General features: G+C 37.1%; 1 protein-coding gene across 4 annotated transcripts in view; it reads left to right on the top strand.

The window, feature by feature from the left end:
* The window catches only part of GLRA2 (glycine receptor alpha 2), a 176,842-nt gene that overhangs the window by 29,419 nt on the left and 120,887 nt on the right, over positions 1-26,536 (top strand). For 2 of the 4 annotated variants that reach the window (XM_013985912.2, XM_021080516.1), the window contains exons 3-4: positions 10,573-10,640; positions 18,892-19,115. In XM_013985912.2, coding sequence (XP_013841366.2) covers positions 10,573-10,640; positions 18,892-19,115 — 292 coding nt within the window. Of the gene's footprint in view, positions 1-10,572; positions 10,641-10,736; positions 10,805-18,891; positions 19,116-26,536 lie in introns of all 4 variants that reach the window. The other 2 variants (XM_021080517.1, XM_021080515.1) reach the window with 2 other exon arrangements.

Genomic DNA, 26,536 nt, shown 5'->3' on the forward strand with positions numbered 1-26,536 from the left:
TTCAACAATCAAAACATCCACCAAACTCTGAGTGAAGGGAAATAATCTAATTTCCAGAGTTATCAGTTATAATAGTCAAATGTTTAATTATCAACAAAAATCACAAAGCATATAAAGAAATGGTGAACTATGTCTTAGTTGAAGGTAAAACAACAACAACAACAAAAAACAAAACAGAGAGTTCTCTGATGGTCTAGCAGGTTGAGGCTCCTGCGTTCTCACTGCTGTGGCTCTGGTTGCTGCTGTGCGGCATAGGTTCAATCCCTGGCCCAGGAATTCCCACGTACTGCCTGTGTGGCAAAAAAGAAAACACACGCGCGCGCACACACACACACACACACACACACACACACAAGAGAGAACCTGAAATAAACGTTGCAACTCTCATTTAAAAACAAAACAAAACAGGGAATTCCCATCGTGGCGCAGTGGTTAACGAATCCAACTAGGAATTATGAGGTTGCAGGTTCAGTCCCTGCCCTTGCTCAGTGGGTTAACGATCCAGCGTTGCTTTGAGCTGTGGTGTAGGTTGCAGACTCGGCTCGGATCCTGCGTTGCTGTGGCTCTGGCGTAGGCCGGTGGCTACAGCTCCGATTAGACTCCTAGCCTGGGAACCTCCATATGCCGTGGGAGTGGCCCAAGAAATAGCAAAAAGACAAAAACGAAAAACAAAAAAAACCCAGAAAGTCCAAAACAGACATTGGACTTACTAGACAAAGCCTTTAAAATAAATGTCTTAAATATGTGTAAATATCTAAAGGAAAACAAGTACAAACAATAAAAAGGCAATCAAAAAAGTGTTGTATCGGAGTTCCCATCATGGCTCAGTGGTTAACAAATCTGACTAGGAACGATGAGGTTGCAGAGTCGATCCCTGGCCTTGCTCAATGGGTTAAGGATCCCGCATTGCCATGAGCTGTGATGTAGGTCACAGACACGACTCAGATCCTGCGTTGCTGTGGTTCTGGTATAGGCCAGCAGCTACAGCTCTGATTTGACCCCTAGCCTGGGAACCTCCATATGCCATGGGAGTGGCCCTAAAAAGACCAAAAAAAAAAGTGTATCAATAAAATGAGATTATCAATAAAGAGATAAAATTATAAAAAGGAACCAAAGAAAAGTTCTAGAGCTGAAAAGTAAAACAAAACAGAAATAGAAAATTTGCTAGAAGAGGTTAATAGCAGATATGATCAAGCAGAATAAAGAATGAAGATGGGGCAATTGAATTATTGAGTTTGGGGAGCATAAAAGAAAAATAAACAAAACTGAACAGAGCCTAAAGGGAAACAGATCATCATACACTTTCTGAGACTGAGAAAGGGGTGGGAAGAATCTCTGAAGACTCCCTGAATATTTGAATAATGGCTTCCTAAATTTGATGAAAGAGATATATCTAAAAATCCAAAATACTCAATGAACTTCAAGTAGGAAAACCCAAAGGGATGCACACTGAGAAACACTATAATCAAACCGTTAAAAGCCAAAGACATTGAAAGAAATTTTGAAACAGCAAGAAAAAAGAAACTACTTACTTATAGGGGGTACCCAATAAAATTATTAACTCGTCTCTCAGAAGAAACCTTGGAGGCCAGTAGGCAAGGGATGATATAGAGTGTTGAAAGAAAAGGTAGCTGGTCATGGTGCATTGGAAATGCAATGGAAATGAATCCAACTAGGACCCATGAGGTTGCAGGTTTGATCCCTGGCCTTGCTCAGTGGGTTAAGGATCCGGTGTTGCCATGAGCTGTGGTGTAGGTCACAGATGCAGCTTGGATCCTATATTGCTATGGTTGTGGTGTAGGCCGGCAGCTACAGCTCTGTTAGACTCCTAGCCTGGGAACCTCCATACGCCATGGGAATGGCCTCAAAAAAGCCAAAAACAAAAAAGGAAGCTGAGAGTTTATATTCAGCAAAACTATCTTTCATAAAGGAAAGATAACTTAAGACACTTCCAGATTAAAAATACTTAGAGAGTTCATTACAACCAGACTTGGCCTACAGGAAATGGTAAAGGAAGTCCTTCAGACTGAAGTTAAAGGATGCTATACAGTAACTCAAAGCCTAATAAAGAAATAAAGATCTCTGCTAAAGGTAGATACACTGGCAAATATAAAAACAGTTTGGTTTGTAATTCCAATTTTTGTCTCCTACGAGATTTAAAAGACAAATACATTAAAAAGTTATTAATCTATACAATTGGGAATACAATAAAAAAGATATAATTTGTGACAAAAAAAAACATAAAAGGAGAAGGATGTACCTATATAGGAGTAGAGTTTCTGTATGTTATAGAAGTTAAGTTGATATCAAGTCAAACTAATTATAAATTTAAGATGTTAAATGTAATCCCCATAGTAACCACAAATAACTAAAAAGTACATTTATTTGAAATAAAAGAGAATCTAAATGGTTCACTACAGAAAAATTCAACTAAACACAAAAGAGAGTAGAAACAGACAAAAGGAGAAACAAAAAATAAAATATGCAGACATCAAATACAAATGGTAGAAGTCATTCCTTATCAATAATTATTTATATGTAAGTGGACAAAACTCTTCAATCAAAAGACATAGACATGAAGTATAGATAAAACAAACTATGATCCAACTATATGCTGTCTAAAGGAGACTCACTTGAGATCCAAAGACACATGTCAATTGACTGTGAGAGGATGGAAAAAGATATTTTATGCAAAGAGCAACCACAAGAGAGCTGAGGTGGTTATAGTAACATCAGGGAAAAGAGACTTTAAGTTAAAATCTCTTTAAAAAGGCAAAGAATGACAACATATTGATAAAAAGATCAAATCATCAAGATGATATAAAAATCCTAAAAATATATGCACCAAACAACAGAGCCCCAAAACATATGAAGCAAGGCTTGATAGAATTGATGGAAAAAAATAATACTTCTACAGTAATAGTTGGAGATTTTATTTTTATTTATTCATTTATTTTTGCTTTTTAGGGCCACACCTGCAGCATATGGAGGTTCTCAGGCTAGGGGTTGAATCAGAGCTACCACTGCTGGCCTACACCACAGTCACAGCAATGAAGAATCCGAGCCGCATCTGTGACTACACCACAGTTCATGGCAATGCCAGATCCTTAACTCACTAAGCGAGGCCAGGGATAAAACATGCAACCTCATGGTTACTGGTCAGATTCATTTCTGCTGCACCACAATAGGAACTCCAGTTGGAGATTTTAATACACCATTTTCAGTAATGGAAAGAACATTAATACAGAGATCAGTAAGGAAATATGGGATCTGAACAACACTATAAACCAACTAGACCTTACAATATATAAAGAATGCTCCACCCAATAATAGCAGAATACAGGTTCTTTTCAACTCTACATGCAACATTCTCCAGGATATATCCCATATTGGGCTACAAAATAAATCTTAATGCACTTTAAAAGATTAAAATCATGACAAGTATCTTTTACAAACATAGTAGAAAGAAGGTAAAAGTCAATAATAAAAGGAAAACCACAAAGTTCACAAATAGTTGGAAATCGACACACTATTATACACCAATGGGTTAAAGAAGAAATCACAACGGAAATTAGAAAAGAATGAAAACAAAAACACAACATTATCAAAACTTATGGGATACAGTGATAGCAGTATTCAGAGGGAAATTTATAATGTAAATACTTGTGTTATAAAAGAAGAAAGATCTCAAAATCAATATCCTAATATCACACCTTAAAGAACTAGAAAAACAAACTAAACCCAAAGCTATCAGAGAAAACAAATAATAAAGATCAAAGTAGAGAAAGATAAAAAATAAAATAGAAAAGCAATTAGACACAACAAAAACGAGTTAGTTCTTTTAAGAGATCAACAAAAATTACAAACCTTTAGATAGATGGTCAGAGACAGAAGATTCAAAAAACTAAAATCTACTGACCTTACAGAAGTAAAAAGAATTAGAAGATTGTAAACAAATTAGATGACATAGATAAAACGGACAAATGCTTAGAAACACATAAATTACTTAAACTGACTCAAGATGAAACAGAAAAATCTTGGATCTAAAACAAGTAAAGAAATTGAATGAATAATCAAAAACCTTCTAACAAAGTTCAGGACCAGATGGCTTCACTGGTAAAATCTTCCAAATATTTAAGGAAGAATTAACACCAATCCTTCTCAAACTCTTCCAAGAAATTAAAGAGGAGAGAATACATTTTAACACATTCTATGAGGTCAACATTACCTTACCACCAAAGACATAAATATACCCCAAGAAAAGAAAATCACAGACCAATAACCATTGTGAATATAGACGCAAAAATCCTCAATAAAATATCTTCACAACAAATCCAACAGCACAGTAAAAGGATTATACATCATGATCAATTGAGATTTATCCTAGAACTGCAAAGGTGGTTCAATATAATTAAATTGATCAAAGCTATATACCACATTAATAGAATGAAGGAAAGAAAATACATGATAATCTCATTTGATGTTAAAAAGGCAGTTGACAAAGTCCAACATCTTTTCACAATAAAAAAGGAAACCACTCAGAAAACTAGGAATAGAAGGGAATTTCTTCAACACAATAAAGGATACTTATGAAAAATTCAAAACTAACAACATGACTCAGCTATATGCCATTTACAAGTGGCATACTAAATGGTAAAAGACTAAATGCTTTCTCCCCGAGATCAAGAACAAGACAAGGATGCTTGATTTCACCACTGCTATTTGACATGTAATTGGCAGTTTTTACTAGAGCAATTAGATAAGAAAAATAAAAAGGTGTCTAAATTTGAAAGGAAGAAGTAAAACTATCCCCACTCGCAGATGCCATGGTCTTATATATTCAAAACCTCAAATAATCCAAATGAAAACTAGTAGAGCTAATAAATGAATTTTATAAAACTGCAGCATACAGTTGTACGCTATACAAAAATCAGCTGTATTTCTATACAACTGCAATGAACAATCTGAAAAGCAAAGAAAAGAATTCTATTTATAATAGAATCTAAAAGAATAAATTAAACCAAGAATTTGAAAGACTTATATACTGAAAATCACAAAACATGTCTGAAAGAAATTAAAAAAGACAAATAAATAGACACAACATGTTCATGGGTAGAAATACTTAATTTTGATAAGGCATCAATACTACCCAAAGCAATCTATACTTCAGTATAACTCCTATAACAATTCCAATAGCCTTTTTTTGGTAGAAGTAAAAAAGCCAATCCTCAAGTTCATATGAAGTTGCAAGGGGCTCTGAAGAGCCAAAGCAATTTTGAAAGAAAAGACAAAGTAGAAGGGTTCACAATTCCTGATTTCAAAATTTACAACAAAGCAAAAGTAATCAAAACAGTGTGGTATAGATATAAGCATAAACACATTGACCAATGGAATATAATTGAGAGTCCATATATCTATGGCCAGCTGATTTTGACAAGGGTGGCAAGTCCATTCAATAAGGGGAAGACCAGTCTTCCAACAAATACTGCTAGGTCACTGGATTTCCACATGCGAAAGAATGAAGTTGAATCTCTCTATCTCACACCATAGACAAAAATTACCTCAAAATGAATCAACATCTGAAATATAAGGGGTGAAAACATAAAACTCTTAATTAAAAGAAAATAGGGGTAAATCTTTATGACAATGGATATGCCAGGTGACTGGTTGGTTGGTTTTGATGACACCAAAGTACAAGCAACAAAAGAAAAAATAGGTAAGTTGGACTTCATCAATACTAAAAACTTTTGGGTTATCAAAGGACATTCTCAGGAAAGAGTAAAGACAATACAGAACGGGAGAAAATATTTAAAAATTATATATATGATAAGGGTTTAATACCCAGAATATATAAAGAACTACTGCAATTTAACAAGACAACCCACCCAATACAAAAATGGACAAAGGACCTAAAGACTTTTCTCCAAAGAAGGTAATGAATAATCACAAGAAAAGATGCTCAAAGTCATTAGTCATTAGGGATTAGAAATTCAAAACCACTTTACAACTACTAGGACAGCTATTACCAAAAAATGGAAAGTGTTAATGAAAATGTGGAAAAATTCGAAGTCTTATACAATGCCTGTGTCAATATAAAATGATGTGGCTAATGTGGAAAACAGCATGGCAAATCCTTAAAAAGTTAAACACATAATTAGCATAGGATCCAGCAATTTCACTCCTAGGTATACATCCAGAAGAACTGAAAGGAGAAACTCAAATATTTTATTGTAACATTACTCAAATAGCCAAAAGCTGAAAACGACCCAAGGGTCCATCAATCAAAGAATGAACATGAAGTATATACATACAATGGATTATTATTATTAGGCTATAAAAAGTTCTGATACATGTTACAATACAGATGAACCCTGAAAATATTATGCTAAGTGAAAGAAACCAGACACAAAGGACAAATATTGTATGATTCTACTTAAATAAAATGTCTTGAAAAGACAAATTTATAGAGACACAAAGTAGATTAGAAGTTACCAGGGGGTGGAGAGAGAGGAATATGGGGCATTATTGCTTAATGGTTACAAAGTCTGTCTGAAGTGAAGGAAAATTTAGAAATAGATAGTGGTGATGGTTGCACAACTTTGCACAAATTAAAGAAATTTGCCTAACCTTATTCAACAGTTTTCTGAACTTATTTGACCTTAGAAGTTTTATTAATGGACTATAGCTAACATCTCAAGAAAAACTCGTGAAAGACTGAAACAAAGTAATGATCATGATATTGAAAGGGAGAAAAATGATCTTTAGGAACAAATTCCCCTTGTTAAAGTAGACAACTTCAGCAGGACTTGAATGGGGCCTGAGTTTCTGGGACCATTAAGGCCCCAGGTGGTGCTGGTTCTGCTTATCTTTCAAACCACAGTTTGAGTAGCAGGGGATACAAGAGTTGGATGCCTTATGCACAGTGATCCTATTCCCTATTAACATCAATTTGATCAACTGATCCAAAACTGAGGATGTTAATGAGCAATAACCAATACCTCTATTATCCCTCTCAAATAGCATAATCATATTTTTACTTGGGCTACCAAAACAAATGCCTTACTCCAAAGAAGATAATCTGAGAGATATAGAGCAACAAAGAGGATCAGTATGGAATGGGGCTTGTCATACTTTGTGCTGGGAGTCAGGGAGGGGAGTCATTTTTCCAAATACTTAAAGGCATTCCAAACATATTTTTTACTTCCGTTTATATATGAGTTACATACTTAGTTATGGCAATACTGTTCTTTCTCATAATAATAGGGCAAAAAATAAAGGAGGAAAGAGAGGGAGAGAGAAAGGGAAAGAGGAAGGGAGGGAAGATGGGAGAGAGAAGACAAGAAAGGAAGGGAATGAAGGAGAGAGAATAATGATATAAAAGATTAGATATCTACATAATTCCTCCCAAACTCTCATCCAATTCACTTTGGAACATCTTTGCTGATAAACTAATTAGATGAAGTTAACTAGTGTTAACTCTTTTTGCAGTTTATAGAATACATTCATTTGCAGGTGAACATACCTAAGAATGTGCCCCTGTTAATTAGAATACCTTAGCAGATTATTAGGCTAAAACACAGAGGGAAGCTTGTACTGGCACATAAGAGGGTAACTCTCAAAATTGAAAAACAATTCTATCACTTAACCCAAAGAACTTGCAGGCGTAGTCCCATATTTAGGTAACCTCTATCATTAGGATAATTCTACTGGTGTCAGGCATTTTAACCCTGTAGTTTTAAAAAGTGTCCCTAAAGTTAGGCAGTTTCTGCCTCTTATAAACTCTGCGACGTTGAGAAAAATAACGAATTCTTTTTGTGCCTCAGTTTCCTCATCTATAAAATGGGGGACATGGTAGCATTTAATTACTGAAGAATGAAAGAAGGCACTCACTGTCAAGCAGTGAGGTTTTAATATGTGTGAGCGCTTATTATATGCATGTGATAACCCCATATCAAAAAACCCTATTTTTTCTTACCAAGGTTTTATATCCAAATGCAAATGAACCTTGAAGCAATACCCAAGTTTGAAGCAATTAGATGTAAAGTATCAAATTATCCTAGAAACATACAAGCCAAGGGGAAATACCACGATTGGAAGGTCAGAAGAAAAGAGGTTATTACTCAAATGAATCTAGTGCAGCCAAGTGTTGAAAAGTTTAGGTTTTGGGGGAGTTCCTGTTGTGGTATAGCAGAAATGAATCTAACTAGTATCCATGAGGATGTGGTCTCAATCCCTGGCCTCGCTCAGTGGGTTGGTGATCTGGCGTTGCTGTGACCTGTGGTGTACTTGGATCCTGCATTGCAGTGGCTGTGGTGTAGGCTGGCAGCTGTAGCTCTGATTCAACCCCTAGCCTAGGAACTTCCATATGCTGCAGGTGTGGCCCGAAAAAAAAAAAAAAGAAAAACAGAAGAAAAAAGAAAGTTTCGGTTTTAGAATCAGAATGATGAGACATTGAGTCTCAGCTTTTCTAATTACTGTAGCATGACTTTGAGCAAGTTACTTAACCTCTCTAACCCCCAGTTTCCTCATCTGAAAATATTTATTGGAGCTGTAAAACAATTCCTCTTTTGTGAGCATTAAACTAGATAATTTTTTGACATGCTCAGTACAGTATGTCAATATGTAGTAGGTTAAAAAATATTTTGAGTTCTAGCAATATACTCATACTGCCATTTATTGGGAAGGATAAAAATAGCTATGTGGTGGTATGACCCAGCCTTTTAATTGGTTCCAAGCCAGTTGGGGAAGCCAGACACACAGATAATGTATAGTACAAGACAACCTATATTTAGATTTTCAAATTCCTCCTGTTAAGATGACATTTTTCTTTTGTTTCTTTCTTCACATCATTCACTTTCTATCTTGCACATAAAAATTCATGAAAGTTTTCCATCCTGAATCTAACCATCTAAAAGGAAGTATTTTATTGTGAAGAAAAAAAGGAAAGATACACGATTTCTCATGACTTGCCTCTACCTTGTCTAATTTATTTCTTATTAGCAGGAAATTTTGTTATAGAATAGAATTCTATGGCAAAGAAAGAGAGTCCCTTTGATGTTTGTTTTTGTTTTGAGCAACCAAAAGAGAAAAATAAGACCAAGCAGAGTAGCAAGTGACCATGGAAAAGAAGTCAGGTTGGCAGATGCTGAGTAACAGGGGGATGAACTAAAAAGACGTAGGCTGAAAAATGTTTTGGTAATATGGTGGTGCCTATGATTCCATGCCTGCAAACACTTAAAAAAATAAACACAATTAAACAGGAAAGTTCGTTATTTAAAAACAAACAAACAGCTTAATACATCTCTTTTACCAAAATTCCTGCTCCTTCTTTTACCAAAAGTCTCTGCCTGGGGATTTAAATTAGCTGCTTTGCCCAAGTTTCATCATTTTGAGAATGCAACGTGGACTTGTAGCAGTAAAACCACGGCATTCAAGTGCTGTCACAGCTGTGTTTTACTACCAGCCTTTGAGAGAGGCCTCAAGCCAAACTCCTCCTCATTCAGATCCTTCCAGCTTGTTGGGTACAGAGCCAAATGTACCGAATGTAGCTTGCACCAGGTTGCTGAGCCTTTGTCAACTGAAGAGAGACACATTTCCATAGGGGAAAGCAGAGGCTGAATGGATGGTTCATGGCAGTATGCTCTTAACTCAGAAAGCATGATGGGGAAACTACATGAATGCAGTAAACATACTGCCCAGCAAAACATGAAACTAGAAGTCGTTGGAAAGTGATTTACCCACTTACAAAGAGCAAAGAGTCCGAGGTCATGCCTTCCTGAACACATCTAATTTATCTGATCTCTGAAGCTAAGCAGAGTGGGGTTTGGCTAGTGCTTGGGTGAGAGAGAAAGGGCAAGAGGAAAACAGAATTAGACCTTAGGTCTCTGGAGGGAAAAGCAAGCTCTTTGTTCAAAGCACATCTAGGATTTATAAACCTCACTCTATACTATATTTATTGAGGCAACCATCTGGACATTGACATGCTATATTTCTTAAGAGGAGCCAATTGTCTTTGTTTTTGCATTTCTGTGCATCATTTTTCATTGGGGGCCACAAGAAATAAAGAAGGAATGGGGTAAATTCAGAGGTATCAAGAGAATCAAACTAGACCCACCGATTTAAAGGTTATCCCACAAAAGGAAGTGGATGTCTCTGATCCATCTGCAGTTCAAAAATACAGCTTCTTGGGAACTCATGACCCAGGCTATTTCATCACCATGGCACCCACTGTTGACATCTACAAGGTAGATGAGCCTAAGGTCAAAGAAATCCACCCACCCAAAAGGCTATTTTGATAGCAACTATTGACAATGAATTCTGTTTAATAATATTCAGCTTATATTTTCCAAATTCAAAACTCTTTAGGGTAAGTTGTCATTGCTTAACTGTCATGACTTGAAATGCTAGTGGAAATGTTACCACTGTGAACCTCTCTGGGAAAAACTTTTTTTTTTTTTTTGCAATTTCACCATCATTTTAATTTTGTTTACGTCTCTAGTCATCTGCACAGATGTTAATGGAGCTGTATTTTTGCTTCAATGTCTATTGCAACATTCTTATTGCATTCTGCAGGTCCTCCAGTAAACGTTACTTGCAATATTTTTATCAACAGTTTTGGATCAGTCACAGAAACCACAATGGTAAGTGCTAAAATGCCACTGGCAAGAGAAAAAACGTGACTTGATTATGCCATGAACACAACCTGTCAAATTTTCTATTTATTGTTCAACTTGCAGGGCCTCCTGTAAATGTTACCTGCAACATATTTATCAACAGCTTTGGGTCAATAGCAGAAACTACAATGGTGAGTGGGACTGAGCATTGAAGCCATCGTGTGAAGGAGTGGGATATGTGACCAAAGAGCACTGTTGTCTATTTGTGGGACATTTACTGAGTGCCAACTTCCAAATTCATTCACCTTTAGAAAGCAATTAGTTATACTCTTTCACCTTAGAAAGTCAATAGTCAAGAGTTCATTACTTAAAATTCAATAATCTTTCATCCCTAACACCAGACAAATTTTGCAAACATGTTTCATTAGATTTAGGTGGATCGGTAACAAGCATGTTGTAGTTAAGGATACTTAAATATTTGCACCTCCAATGTTTAAGAAATACAAATATCAAAGTTCGGGAGATATTTTTCATATAATGGAAGTTTTAACATAATCAAGCCTTGGATATGCTACATTAAACACACACACAATTTGGTGGCAATAGAAAGTTGTTCCAAGTCCACAGCAATTACATCACATGCATGGCTTTTCCAAAAACAAACAAACAAAAAAACCAAATAACCAAAAAAAAAAAAAACCCAAAACCCAAACCCATAAACATAAAATTAAAACTCATCATAATCTATGTGGAGACATGTTTCACATATATGCGAAGATTTGGACATTATAAAATCCACCAAGATTTCTTATTAATGGCAAGGTGGTATTGTTGCCTATAGCACAACCTATTAAATCAGTAGCCCTACAGTACTAGGCTATAGCATGGAAATTATGTTTTGGGTGAAATATTTTCTTGGTCCCCATACAATTTAAGTCCTAAGTCAATTGGCTGGTTCTAATTTTCATGACTGTAAAGTATACAGCCATATTATTAGATGGGATCAAAATAAAATACAGTTGAACTTGACTAAGTGCTATGGTGGCTGATGTCCTAGACATACTCAGGAAGTGAAATAATGAGCATAATTCCACTGAAAAGTAAAAAATAGTGTTCCCCTGTTTTTATGAATTCTCTCTTTTAGGCTACTAGGATCATGTTTAACAAATTACTGTACTTTTTGGTGCCCCTGATGTTAGGAAAGAATAATTTACTTTTACTATTCCTTTCCGCTGGCGAGTCAGACTTAATGCAACTCTACTACCCATTTTAATATTATTCTAACACAGCACTTTCCAGAAATGAGACTTATGGGTTTTTGAAAAGATGTAGTGTCTTAAGAATTTTACCCAAATAGGAGTTCCTGTCGAGGCTCAGTGGTTAATGAATCTGACTAGGAACCATGAGGTTGCAGGTTCGATCCCTGGCCTCACTCAGTGGGTTAAGGATCTGGCGTTGTCGTGAACTCTGGTGTAGGTCGCAGATTCGGCTCGGATCTGGCGTTGCTGTGGCTCTGGCATAAGCCGGAGGCTATAGCTACGATTAGACCCCCTAGCCTGGGAACCTCCGCATGCCGGGGATCCGGCCCTAGAAAAGACAACAACAACAAAAAACAAGAAATAAAAAATAAAGAATTTTACCCAAATAGGACCGTTTTGATAGGGTTATTAAATGAGTCATAAGAAAAGATGAACAGGGAAAGAATAATTCAACTCTGGACTTGGCATTCAGTTTCTGTCTCTCCCCTCTTGGTTTCATCCTGATAAGAGGGGCAAATCTTCCCACCCGCCCAACTCACTATCACCAGCTTTACACGATGGCATTCAATGACAATATTTGCACGACCTAATGCTGATTGCATTAATTAGACCCCTAAGTTGCTTTGATTAAATCTCCTCATTGCATTTTATCCTCAATCAAAAATGTAAATGTACACCTTTTCAATGTTCATTAAAGCAAGGAAAAACTAAACATTTAAGGAGATGAAAACGAAAACTATGGATATTCTTTTCAAAAAATTTTTCAGTTGATTTACAATGTTGTGCCAATTTCTGCTGTACAGCAAAGTGACCCAGTCGTACATATACATATATGTTCTTTTTCTCATGGATATTGTTTTCCTGTATCTTTAAAAGCTACTGAAGGTATTGAATAAATGGGCTGCTTAGGTGCTTCCTAGCCACTTGTTAAGGTGTCCTTTGTCATGTTTCATATGAGAAAATGTGGAAATCATTGCCCAAGTGTAATATCAATGGCCTGTCTATCCTGCTGTATGAGACAGACTGAATGGCATGATGAGAAGACTGGCATGTATTGTGCCACTTTTATTCCTCAGCTTCTGATGTAATGACAAACTGAATTTGGCTTTGAAAATTATCTTTTACTTTCTTCAATTATGGCTTTTGTGTGAAACTCAAAAAAATTTTTTTGAAACTTTACCATGCTGAATTCAAAGAATAAATCCTCATATCACGTAGGGTAGGGACAGGCAAGGTTTTTTTTTTTTTTTCTGTAAAAAGACAGAAAACAATATTTTGAGGACCAGTCTCTGTCACAAGTACTTAATTCTGCTTTTTTTTTGGCATAAAAGCAGTCATAAACAATAGTAAGCCAATGGGTGTGACTGTACTCCAAAAAAAAAAAAAATCTTCTAATTATAAACACAGACTGTAGCCAAATTTGACCCACCGATCATAGGTTGCCAAATCCGAGATCCACCTTGAAAAGATCTTACCTTCCCAGACCCCTTAGGGTCCTGCCTGGGAATCCACCTGGTGTACAATGCAGGTGTCATCACAGCATGAGCTTCCTTTACTCAAACCCTGACATTCTATCTTCCATGAATACAACACACAAAATGTGGCTCCAAAAAAATGGTCAAAAAGTTAAAGAGAACCAGATTCTCCCCTGAACTGTCTTTAGGTTGAATCAAAATATCAGACCCTTAGCTTTTCTGCACAGTAATGTATGTAGTCATTGAGGACACTGATTAGCCAATGAGGAGGGAGATAATAGTTTTTGTTTCTCTGTGTTTTGGGGAGTGAATTTTGCCAAGACTGCCTTAGATTTTTGAATTTCTAAACATGATGATTTTCCTCTCTGCCCTCATGTCCCATTCCTACTCCATGACCCTGATAGTATTATGGAAAGGATTTGGTGTGGATGGTTTTTTTGTTTCTAAATAAGAGGCAATAATTATCTGTTTTAAGAAGTCAACACAACTTTCTTTTAGTGCTATCCAGTCTATCATCTTAGGTTTGATGAAATACCGCTAAATTATTGTTGGTATGAACTGCCCACAAAATTTTACTCACAGACCCAATGTTGCCTCTCATTCCTTTAATACGTTGGTGTTGAAGGTGTGGGTTCACAGGACAACATATTTGTACTATTCTAAGGAATATTTCATGGATCATTAATATCATACACATTATTTCAAAATATACACTTTTGTTCACGAAGAGTCATGGGGATCTGTTGATTTCCTTTTCTTTCTTTCCCCTTTATCTAGTGATGGCAAGTGACTTCACAGGATGAGGAGTATATCTGCAACCCCTCTTTCCTAATATAAAGGCATAGTTTGGGAATATTAATCATGTCTGTAAAGGTCAAGAGTATTTGCCTGCCTTTTGCATGCAGCTCAGCCCAAGGCTGGGACATCAGAAAATGCAGAAGCTCCAAGCTTCCAAATGACTACCTGGAAGGATATGGGTGAAAAGAGTGTGATTTGGACCTGTGGTGCTGGACCAACCACTCACTACCCATGCCACAGCAGCAGATTCTGACCTTATCCTCATGTAATAGATTGCAATAGGGGAAGGGGTTAGAAAGAGCTGAAAGTGTCCACAGAGCCTCTCCAGGATATGATTCCAGCTCCCCAAACTCTTCAAATTCCACATGTTCTGCTGGTTACCGCTGCAGGGTGAAAAGTTGTTTTATCTGTGATCTGAAATCACATTCCTGAGGAGCTGGACAAGAGGTAGATAGCTAGCCCCTTAGGAGAATGTATACCATACTGTAACTGCAGAAATGACACTCTGGGCTCCCTTTCATTCTACAGCTACATATGCAACTCATAAGGAGATGCTAACTTACTGGGAATAGCAAGGAGCTAAATTTCTTATTTATGACTTAAGGAAGAACCAAGAATCTACCTGGCACTTTGTTAATCTGAGATTTAAGATGATCTTGGTCTCTAAATTAACAACGCAATGTTAAAACCTGAATTCATCATAAAGCAACTGTCCCCCTTCCATAATTTCAAATTCGAGCTAAGTTCACATATACAAAGCCTGAACAGACTCAAGATAATGAAAACTTTACTGTAGTGTAGCTAGACGTTAAAACCAAAGTGCCATTTAGGCTCTGTGGGAAATCCACATAGCATATCTTTGTCTCTGATAACTATAACATAACTGGGTCGAAAAATAATACATATAAAGAGAGAGTAACAGTAAAGTTTAATAAGAATATGTATTAGACAGAGTGGCAATACCTATCTACAAATGCTAGACTAAATATAACAGTACCAAAATAATTCAATTTAAGGAAACTTTCTTTGTGGCATGGATATAGCATTAGAAGATAACAGAAAAAGCGAAACTTTATAAATTCTAAATTTGATATGAAATATTAGTATGGAATATAGATAGTTATATTACCTGTTAAGAATATAATGAAGATTCTATGACTTACACATGGTTTTTGAAAAAATAAAAAATATGTGTATTTACACACACACTCACACAAACACATTTTTTAATTTGAATGTTTCCATTACCTAATCCACTACCCAGAGAGTCAACCATAGGAAAAAAAATGTAACACAAGGAAATATGCCATTTATTTGAAGTAGAATTTGTCTCTGGAGAGAGAAGGCAGTGTAAAAGCAAAATCAGTCTGCTCTTAAGCATGTCTCTCAATATTTATTTCTCCTTTAATATTTCATTAAACCTAGGAGCAAAAATAAGACAAAGAAAGGCTACAGGACAATGTAACTATCTCCTGTAGTCTGGAATATCTTGAGAGAATAAACCTATCTATAAAAAACAGAGATGATAAATTACACGTATCATATGTTTACCCTACATTAAAAATGAGAGTGAAATGAAAGAATTAGAGAGACCCAGCCCAGAAAATCTTTTCTTTGCTATCTACTTCTGTATATCCTTGGGTGTTCTTTTCTACTCTTAAAAGTTTTAAGGATTGTCATTTATTTTGGAATAATTTATATCATCATCATCATAAACAAAATTACAGAAAATTTTAACTCTGATACATTATAAAGGACAAATAATTCCAAAAGATCAAATAAAAGTGTTACTACAGATAATTCCTGTCATTGTGACCTAAATTATATCTTCTCTTTTCTGCTTCTTCTTGCTTAAAAATAGGAAAATTAACATATTTTAAATTAACTGTTAGACATTTAATGGTTTTATTGTGATATGAGAGATTCAGTGCTCTTTTTAAAGTTCTGATATTGGGATAATTTGTTTTATTATTTTCTATACATAAAATTCAAAATAGAAAACCAGGAAACAGTGGAGAAAAATGCTTGTGGTAAAGATTTTTTTTAAAAAGATGTACATTATCTGTGAAAATTTATATTGAGATTTTTAATTTTTATTTTATTTTTGTTTGTTTTTTTAGGGCCACACTTGTGGCATATGGAAGTTCCCAGGCTAGCAGCTGAATCAGAGCTATAGCTGCCAGCCTACACCACAGCCTCAGTAATGCCAGATCCAAGCCACATCTGCAATGCAGCTCACAGCAATGCCGGATCCTTAACCCACTGAACGAGGCCAGGGATTGAACCCACATTCTGATACTAGTTGGATACTAGATGGATACTAGTTGGATTCATTACTGCTGAGCCACAATGGGAACTCCCAAGAATTTTTTTTACAAGGTCATTGTTTTTATATTTTACGTCACGAAGGTCTCTAGTGTCTCTCAATATGCATCTTTAAACCATTCTCGGGTTCAAGAGAGGCCTGCAATGATGGTCTCCTGATGATTTTGATATCCAGTGCTCACTGGCTTTTCATGGCCTCTTCTATAATTCCTTCATGTGTGGGGGCCTCAATGGCCTCAGAAATTTAACCCATTCGCCTTTGCTATTTCTAGCTATCATTACTTCCTGTACTTCAGAGTTTCTCTACCTCCAGAACTGGCTGGGACGACATCTTCTTCTTTCCTACCTCCTACTGAAACAAGCTCATAGACCCCCACACAAAAAATTTATTAAGCATAACTGGTTCCCACCCTAAGGGAAATAAAAGGGGTAGGTGTCACATAATGCCAAAACTGCGTTTTTTTCCTTCAGGAAACCTTAAGAAAATCTCACAGTTGATCTATCCAGTGCACATTTATATGCAAATTGGATTATTATATTTTCATTAACCCCTGTTTTGATTTTCCACAAATCACACATTCCCACTCTTTACTCACACAAAACTTCAAAGCTACCAGGAACTCCTGTTGCCAATGAAACACTGAACTGGTCCTCTCTTTCCAGTTACAATCTTCTGGTTCCTTTGGGCAATTCCAAAAATGCAAAATATATGAAAAGGAGAACGCTGAGGTTCTGCCATTCTCTTGGTTCACTCATGGAAGACGGGGGCAGCCAGTGAGCAAATAGGATGGGATGGGAGCCCAGCTGGGCCCACAATAGTACCCTCTTAGGTGTGGGAATTTGCTGCACAACCTGGTATCATCCCAAAGAAAGTCCACTGATGAAAATTTCCAATTCAGAAAGTCCTATATTGTACAAGGTAGAAGCTTATGATTATTTCTTTTAACATTTGTTTTTCCAAATGCACTGGGTTTTGATGACTGATTTTCAGAAGCTAGTAACTATTGATTATTAGCATTCTTGAGGGCCACAGTGGGCACTCCCTTCTAAGAACAGTCACCTCTAAACTACTCTATCAGCCTGATCATCAGGATGGCTGTATTTGAAAAGTCATGGGAATTTGAAGAGTTTTGTAATAAGTAGAAGGAACTGGATTGAAACTCTTTTCCATATACCCTGTTTTACAACTTAGTTATTGCTATTTCTTTAGGCTCTAAAAGGATTAAGCAAAAGTGACCATCCTGTAGTGGTCTCCATTGCACCTTGACTGAGTAACCAACCATCCAAATTTTTCCTAGGACTGAGTGGGTTCCCTAAATGTGGGACTTCTGAGGCTAAAACTGGGAAGTTCTCAGGCAAATCAGGGCACATTGGTCACCATTACAGAAGAGTAAACAATGACCCCAAATGCAGATGCCAGAACAAAGATGTGGAGACAAAGCAAATGAAGGTAAAAAAGGAAAGAGAAAAAGATGGGATGAGAATATATCAGCCTAAATGACCATGTGGCAGACATGGACAACTGTTGGTTCTGAACCATAGTCCTGCTTGACTACGCAATACTGTTGAAGACTCTATTGGGTCTGCTCTGTCAAGCGAAACAACAGTTGCATGAACCTAAAGACCTTTGAGTAGAAAACCTCTGGAGAGAAGTTACTGGCCCAAGATGATTCATTAGTCCAGAAGAAAATTCCCAGGCCAAGTGGGAATAACCGGAAGGTGTACCTGAGGCTCCCACAAGGAAGGAACACCTTTATCAAAATGTGCTCAGATTAGGAAAACATGAAAAAGACCTCTATTTTGATGAAGCATCAAGTCGACTACTGTAGATACAACCCATTCAGAGAAATGATAAAATGTTTAAGAATTTCAAAAGTAAGTAGCTGGAAGGGAATTATCTTGTCAACATGAACCATGTTAATATTGATGTTGATGAATTTAAAAATATTGACCCATCATGTCAGAGTTTTATAATAAGATTTCCACTACCAAAATTACAGAGTGGGTTTTCTTCTGCCCAGAGCATCTGAGTAGAATGAAAATAGAGATCATGTCATTTCTGATTTGGAAAATGAATTAGTTTTATTGGACAATCTGCCATCACAGACTGACTTCTGTCTCATAGTTAGCTTTTTCTACAACAAAATCAGATTGAGTTAGTATTATTTCCTTCCAGAACTATGAACTTAAAAAATTCAACCAACTCAACTTCTTCCATTAGTGTTCTGGTTTGGTTGAGTGTTCTTTCTTTCCCCCTCTGTTCTAACTCCTAATAGAACTGGGTGGTTTATTTTGACCAAGATATACAAGAGCCTTGTTTACTCAGACACCAACACTGCATGCACCAAATCAGGGAGAAGAGTGAGGATGAAATGAGCCAGAGTGGGTGATAAGTAACTCTTCCCCATGGCATTTCTGTAGGACTACCGAGTGAATATTTTTCTGAGACAACAGTGGAATGATTCACGGCTGGCATATAGCGAGTACCCTGATGATTCTCTGGACTTGGACCCATCGATGCTGGACTCCATCTGGAAACCAGATTTGTTTTTTGCCAATGAGAAGGGTGCCAACTTCCATGATGTCACCACTGACAACAAATTGCTTCGGATTTCAAAGAATGGCAAAGTGCTCTACAGTATCAGGTAAGCTTCCTTTGGTTGTCACCTATTCCCTTCTCCATCTTTCTCCTGGCCTAGAGCTGCCTGCTTCTGCAGGGCAAGATGTATATCAATGCTATCCTTTCTGGTCTCTTGTTTATTATTTCCATCTTAAAGTTGGTAAGAGTGCCAGTGGTTCCCAAGGTCTCAGAATTGTAATTCTCCACAAACAATATTTATTTTGGTAGGATGGTGGGTAGGTGATGGTATTGTCTAAATACCTGCACAAATATGGTTTTGATTGGTCCTATAAAGGAAGTGAAGGCCTTTTAGTTCAATTACCACTGAGCATAACATACAAATTCTCATTTCAAATAATTATACCATTCTATAGCATTTAACCACACACACACACAAATTCAGTAGCTCAGCATGGTCACTAACAGCATAATTTGAGCCCAGTGAATGGAAAAATGGTTCTAATCTCAGTTTTACTTCTAACTAAACATCTGCGAACTTTTCTGGGGCTTGAGTTTGGGATAGAAAATTCCTCAGATGCATTTTTTGCTTTTGTAGTCAAATATGATCTTCTCCAGAATCTTTATCACCCTAAGCTCAAAATAATCTCTCCTTCTCTGAACTCTAGTAATTAATAGTGTCTCTTTGAATCTGTAAGGCTCTTACTTCTTCCTACATTATATTTTGATTACTTCTGTATACAAATGTAGTGTAAGAACATAGATTTTTGGGAATCAGACAAATCTACAATTAAATCCAAGTTTTGCCCTCTTATGAAGTTACATAAGCTATACCCGTCAGTTACCTTAGTTGGAAAATGGGAAATACCGTATTTACCTCTGAGTATTCCTGTGAGATGAATTATGTACGGCAGATGTCAGCAAATATTTTCTGTAATGCACAGAGAGCAAGTATTTTAGCTTTGCAGGTCAGACTGTCTCAACTCCATCAAAGCTACTCAACTCTGCCACTGTAGCACAAAAGAACCATAGCTAATACTTAAACAATTAGGTGTGGCTGTGTTTTAATAAAACTTTATTTATAAAAACAGGTGGTGGTTTATACATGGCCCTTTGGCCATAGTTTGCTGACCCTTGATATTGAGTATATAAAAATACACAGAGTTCCCACATGGCTCAGCGGAAATGAATCTGACTATAATCCAAAAGGACAAAGGTTCGATCCCTGGCCTTACTCAGTGGGTTAAGGATTTGGCATGGCCGTGAGCTGTGGTGTAGGTCCCAGACGCGGCTCGGATCCTGAGTTGCTATGGCATAGGACAGCCGCTACAGCTGTGATTCAACCCCTAGCCTGGGAACCTCCATATGCCAAGGGCGCAGCCCTAAAAAGACAAAAAAAAAAAAAACAACACAAAACTTGCCACAGTTTCTGATGAAGAATATGTTTTCAACAAATGAAATGACAGCTGTTTGCATTTTAAAGTTAACGTTCTTTCTAAATAATACACTCTTTAACGCCAAGATGTTTGGGCTTTGCATCTTTTATAACCCTTCCTAAAGAGCCAAGGCAGTGTACTGTATATGACAGATATTGAATGTACTGAATAAATATTTTAAACATCCTTTAAAGAATGAATTCCCCCTTTCTCTCTAGTCTCTTTAAAAAAAAAAAAAAAACCCACAAAAACAAACAAAAAACACGTTCATGGCTAGTGTCTTTGCAAATGATTTTCACAAGTTTGCAGACTCACCACCACCACAACCTTATTTCACAACTCTATTTACAATTTAGGTCTGTACTATATATTCCATTCTTAACCTAATGATTTCACAGCTTGCTGATGGCAGATAGTTCCAGTGTCTTTTCGATGGAAAGAGGCCATGCAGTTGAAAAAAGTGGCATAGTCACTGCTTCCACAAAGAACCAGGGAAACGTCCCTTGCTTTATTTTTTAAGGAACATATTTTTAAGAAACACAGAATATTCCACATGGTAATGAATTTGGAGTAAGGTGCAGTATTAGCCGCAACCTAAGTTGATGTGACCTGATGAAATGGGACATATGTAGAGCGTGGTGCTTGGAAGAAGAGTTATAAAAAGCAGCACAGGGTATCAGCTGCTCCAGCTAACCCTCTGGGCCTTGGGTGGCATTTGCTCTAGTAAATACCTGGCATCATGCACTGCTGAAATAAAACCAGGTTTTTTTTTTTTTGGTTTTTTTTTTTTTGCATTTGGAGTGGATAAGCAATGAGGTCCCGCTTATGGGAAACTATATCCAAACACTTGTGATGGCAACGTGTATATATGTATAACTGGATTGCTTTGCTATACAAGCAGAAATTGACAGAACATTGCAAATCAACTATAATTTTTAAAAAACAGGTTGTTTTTCCTACTGTTCTATAAAGGCCCTTCCATTCTTGAAACATGAAGAAGACAATGATCCCTAGGCTAGATGCAGAGGCAATTATTCTATCTCCAGTTCCTAGTTGGCTCTGAAATAGCCTAACAATTGTTTGGGGTTTGGTGGAGTTTGTCCTGTGGCAGGCTGGTTTAGACTTTCCCTTCACTGTGAATGTTCTATGAAATCAGGGGAAAGACCCTTGGTGTAGGAGAATTGGGCATGACATTTTAGGGAAATGAGGCTCTTGGCAGATTTGAACTGCAGGAATCTAATTATTTGCCTGGAAGAGTTTTCAACGAGCCAGACACTGTGCTGGGCCTAGAGATCCAGAGCTGAGTAAAACGCAGTGTCTGTCCTGGAAGGGCTGCAGTCTAACAAGGCAGGCAGACATAAGATAAATTAAGTAGTAGGAGTCAACAGGGAATGAGGGAAAGAACAGTGGCTCTAACTTTGAAGCTCGTGACTTAAGTATTGTTAGAATTGGGGGGTTGGCACCCACACTCCTATTTACTTGAGTCACTGGACTCAATTTCGCTAGAGGCTAAGGAGTAATTAGTGCTAATAGATGCCCAGCTGCAGGTCCAACTCAAGTTTACAGTCAAGTGGGCTACGGTTTGTGGTGTCTTAAAGATGCTAGAAAGTCCCCGCTAATGTTCCATTAGGAAGGGCTTTCCCTCTACTCTGGTTTACAATGCAAATACCTGCAGGAGAGCGAATATACTGTCTTAAATTCATACTAAGCTGTAAAGAGCTGGTATGAAATTTTCTTTCTGAAAGTAGATTTAATGTCTGTGAAGAACAATGAGAATGAGCATGTTGGATGCCTGAGAGGAAAAAATCAGGACAAAGAGAGTTAACAAAGATACAAGGAAGGAATACAGAAGTACCAAAGATAAACTCATGAATTGCCTTCACCTGACACAGTTTAATAATTACTTCACCATTGGTCCATACTTAAGAAATAATGTTCTATGGTGATGTTTTATATTTGAATTTCTCTCAAACCTAAAGCAAATGGATGATAGCATTTCATCCAGGAACAATTCTATGCTTTTTTAGCTTTGGAGAAGCAAAGGTAGAGTTAACTCTGCATGGAAACTAAAGGTCAAGGCTTTGATGGCCAAACAAAGCACAAAGAGAAATATGCATCCCATTGACTTCGTAACAAGCAAGATCACACTGCCTAAGATTTAATATATCTGTTTGCCAAAAGATAAAGGTTTAAAAAGGGGATGACAGGAGACCAGAAATCCATAAGTGTCCTGCAGATTCAAACACTTGGGCTACTTGTGTAAAATTCAAACAAATCTTTTAAATATGAAGCAAAGGTCTTAGCTCAGTGTTAGAAAATTTCTATCTAGTGATGCAGGACACAGTCTCTGTTGATAAGAAAGTGTCAAGTCTATTTCTGTCCACTTCTCCTCTGATTTATTTTTTTAATATTCACTGATATGCCTGATATTCCTCTGTTTTCAAGTTTTTTGTTGACACACTCCATTAAGTTTTGGCCATCCTTGACCAAAGTGTAAAGAAAGATACACTTCTTGCTTTATACACTTTCTTCAGAGACAGTCAAATTTGAAATTGAAGTTGCTTTAAAAGGCCTGAATCCATGGGGAATAATGAGGTGAGCCTTGAGTATCAGACATATTATTACCCAAACAATATTGAATTGAGTGTAATAAACTGTAGTAGAAGGCAGGTGATCATGGCATATGATGTGCAGTATGAAAGGAGAAAGGAAAAAGGAGAAGGTGAGCATTTTTAAAGAGGACCAGCTGGTCTCAAATGTCTATAATGTCTTAACTAGTATTTGTTTTCTTCCCTTACTTCCCACTGCTTCTGAGAATTTTCTGCCAGAACACTGACTTTTATAGAAGCATAGGATTTTTTTTTCATTTGAAGGTATTACTTCGCAAAATATATAATACAACACCCTTGTTTTACTGATGAAGAAGCGACTGCTTTCCAAAATTAAAGGAGCTAAAATAATGGAGCCTATCAATAGGCAAGCTAGGACAAGAATCAAAGCTCTTGACTTCTATTTCAGTGCTATCATCTTCTATCCCACATTAATTCTTCATTTACCCCAACTCAAATCCAAAAACACAAATACAATTCCAAAGACAAGTCACTTTGGAATCAACCGTTTGGGGACTCAATTTTCAAAGGACTATTGGAGGAAGAAGGTAAGATTTAAGATGAGAATATAAAGTATCTTCAAATTTTGCAAATGTATAAAAAGACTTTAAGATGCAACAATTGACTTTCAAATAGGAAGCTCATTTGATAGTTTAATATAGTCTATGCAGCTTATGCAGCATATCTACTTTCTGAAAAATTTTACTATCCCAAGGATCAAGGGGCTGAAAAGATCCATTAAAGTTATTAACTCAACTTCCCTATCTTCAGGCAACCTGTTGAGAACTCATTCTATTTTTAAAGACCTCCAGAGAAGGAGATTTTACATTCTCTCCTTAGATCCCATAATAACTCACTCTAACACTGTGCAAAATTCTCCCTTACATAACTTAAACCATATTTGCTACAACTTAAATCAGTCGCTTTTTCCTACATTTGTTAACATGATAAACAAATGGTTACCATTTTTAGAAAGATGGAGGGATTACCTGTTTTTGCTTTCATACATTTTCATCCCACCAGACTTAGCAGACATGTTTGGTCACCAACATTATGTTGCTGGTTTAATTTTACAGTGTGTAAAATCAGCACCAAGATGCTCTTCATCTTGCAGTTTTCAGTTTGCTGTGTGGTTTGGGGGCGCTACTCTTGAAGCTTATGATAGTAAATGTTATCCTGGTTACTTCTGATACTATAGTAGACATGAGGTTTAGAGTCAAATACCCTTGGGCTAGGGTCTCTGGCCTCAGAGCTAGCCTTGTGACCTGGGAAATTTATTCTCTCTCTGAACCTCTATTTCTTTAGCTTTGAAAAAGATGATTTGGTTAAGAGCTTTAGCAGAATATGCTATATGGATAGACAGTCAACAGTGACACTGCCATATACTCTAGGGCCCTTGGCATTTTCTTGCAATTTAATGATTACTTTTTCTATCCCAATCTTTAAGACAAAGAGTAAACTGATCAGGAAAGATCTCTACCAACTCCAGACATTAGGGATGGGACTGACCCGCTCCTTGAGTATAACCCTATAAAGCAAAGGTTCTTAACCTGAGGACAAGGGAAAAACTCCAAGGGGCCCTTGACTGCCCCTAAAAGTGTATGCACATTTTGTGTATTAGAGTATTTAAGGTCTTTTTTATTTGTTCCTTTAGAGAAACAGGTCCTTATCTTTCTTAAAGATGCTATGACCCTCCAACTGTTAACAGTTTTGCTTCAAGGTTTATGGTGTGCCTCCAGAATGCGTATGCCTGAGGCAAAGTTGTTAAGGAAATACTGTTTTATCTTCAGTGTCTTCTTATTTAACTGCCCAAATACCTGGGGGCCCTATGCTCCAACCCAACTGCAAAGAATTCTCCAACCACTATAAAATTATGGAATTGTTCCTCCACGACAGCACCCCCCCTATCACCAAGATATCTATGCCCCTTGCCCTCAAATTTTAGCTGACATGTCACTCATTCCTTTATGGTGTTGGAGATGATTTGCTTGTTAATTCCTCTGCATGCAATTCATAATTCCAGGTGTTGATGACTCAGTGTTCACCATCCCGGTAGTAGCTGAGTTGTAATAGAGAACTCTTGGGGATTGACCTGGCTTCTCCCTCTGATGATAGATTACAGGCACTACTAAGAGTAGGTGGAGTATCGATTTCTAGACACACATCCAACAGTGCTCCTCAAATAATCCTGTCTAATGACCAACTCTATCCACACATGTAAAAGGCCAAGTTATCTAACATAGCCTCTCATCCTTGACTCATCCTACGGCCTGATGCAAGAGCTTCAAAAGATTCTAACTTTATATATAGAATGATTTTTATGGTATAGGAAAAAAGAACATCTTTTATTTAGATGGCAGAGCTGAAAATAGACTGCACAGTGAACTGAGCCCTGCCTAAATGTTACCAATGGTGATACTTTATCTTACTCTCAGTTTTGATGAGACATGTAAGCCCATATTTTCAGTTAGAAGGCAGCTATGAAAAAGCTGTGATTTCTTCTCTCTGTGCCTATGTGGATCATGTTTATCTTTATATCCTATAATCCAGGCAAAATTACATTCTCATTTTCCAACACTGTGTCCAAATCCTCATTAGTTTTGTGACTTGACTTAATGCAGTAATTAATGACTGTAACATAAGCGCCCACATCAGAATTAAGCAGTGAGGCTTCAGAGAAGCGCTGGAAAATGCCATGGAAACCACAATGATTCCCTTATTCCTAGAGGCAGGCGAGGTTGGGAGGGTGGGAGGCGCTGGCAGGCATACACGCTGCTGGATTCAGTAGAAGCTGACTAAGTGGTGCAAAGCGGGCATTTTTTGGAGAGTGGTCTTCAAAAAAGGTGTGGCTGAAGGTAGGAGAATTAAAGTCTAGAAAGTGTATTCTGTACATGACAGACTCTCAAAAGTGCTGGAAAGCTCTGTTGAGCTCCCAATTGCATTAGAAATACACAAACACTCAGGGGCATAATACTGGTTAAAACACAAGAGAATAAAGATCTTACCTTTGTTTGAAGGAAAAGAGGGAATTGAGCAATGAAATACATGGCAGCTGGCATGACCACTTGTCCTTGAGTGGTTACCTGATTGGACTACCAATAGCAACCAGTAGGTTTCTCTCCTTTTGGGGGTAACTTTCCACTGCATTAACATTCATCAGGGTTTGCTCTGAAGGTGATGGTGCAAAGAACAGAATACCTAGAAGGTAGCTTAGGGCATCAGGGACATCGCACTTCCTTCCATCACTTACTGTATCCTCTAGTCTCACAGACAAGGCTCTCTAACCCCTTCAGTTTATCATTGAGTCTCAGTTTCCTTCCTATAGAATGAGACCAGACCAGGAGATTAGATGAAATCATAGGCTCCTTCCTGCTCTAGAATAATTCTCAAAATGATCCCCTCCTTCTGAAACCACAAAGCTCTCCAGATGAGGAACTAAGAAT

The sequence above is a fragment of the Sus scrofa genome, chromosome X (genome assembly GCF_000003025.6).
Source record: "Sus scrofa isolate TJ Tabasco breed Duroc chromosome X, Sscrofa11.1, whole genome shotgun sequence".
In the NCBI taxonomy this organism is placed as follows: domain Eukaryota; kingdom Metazoa; phylum Chordata; class Mammalia; order Artiodactyla; family Suidae; genus Sus; species Sus scrofa.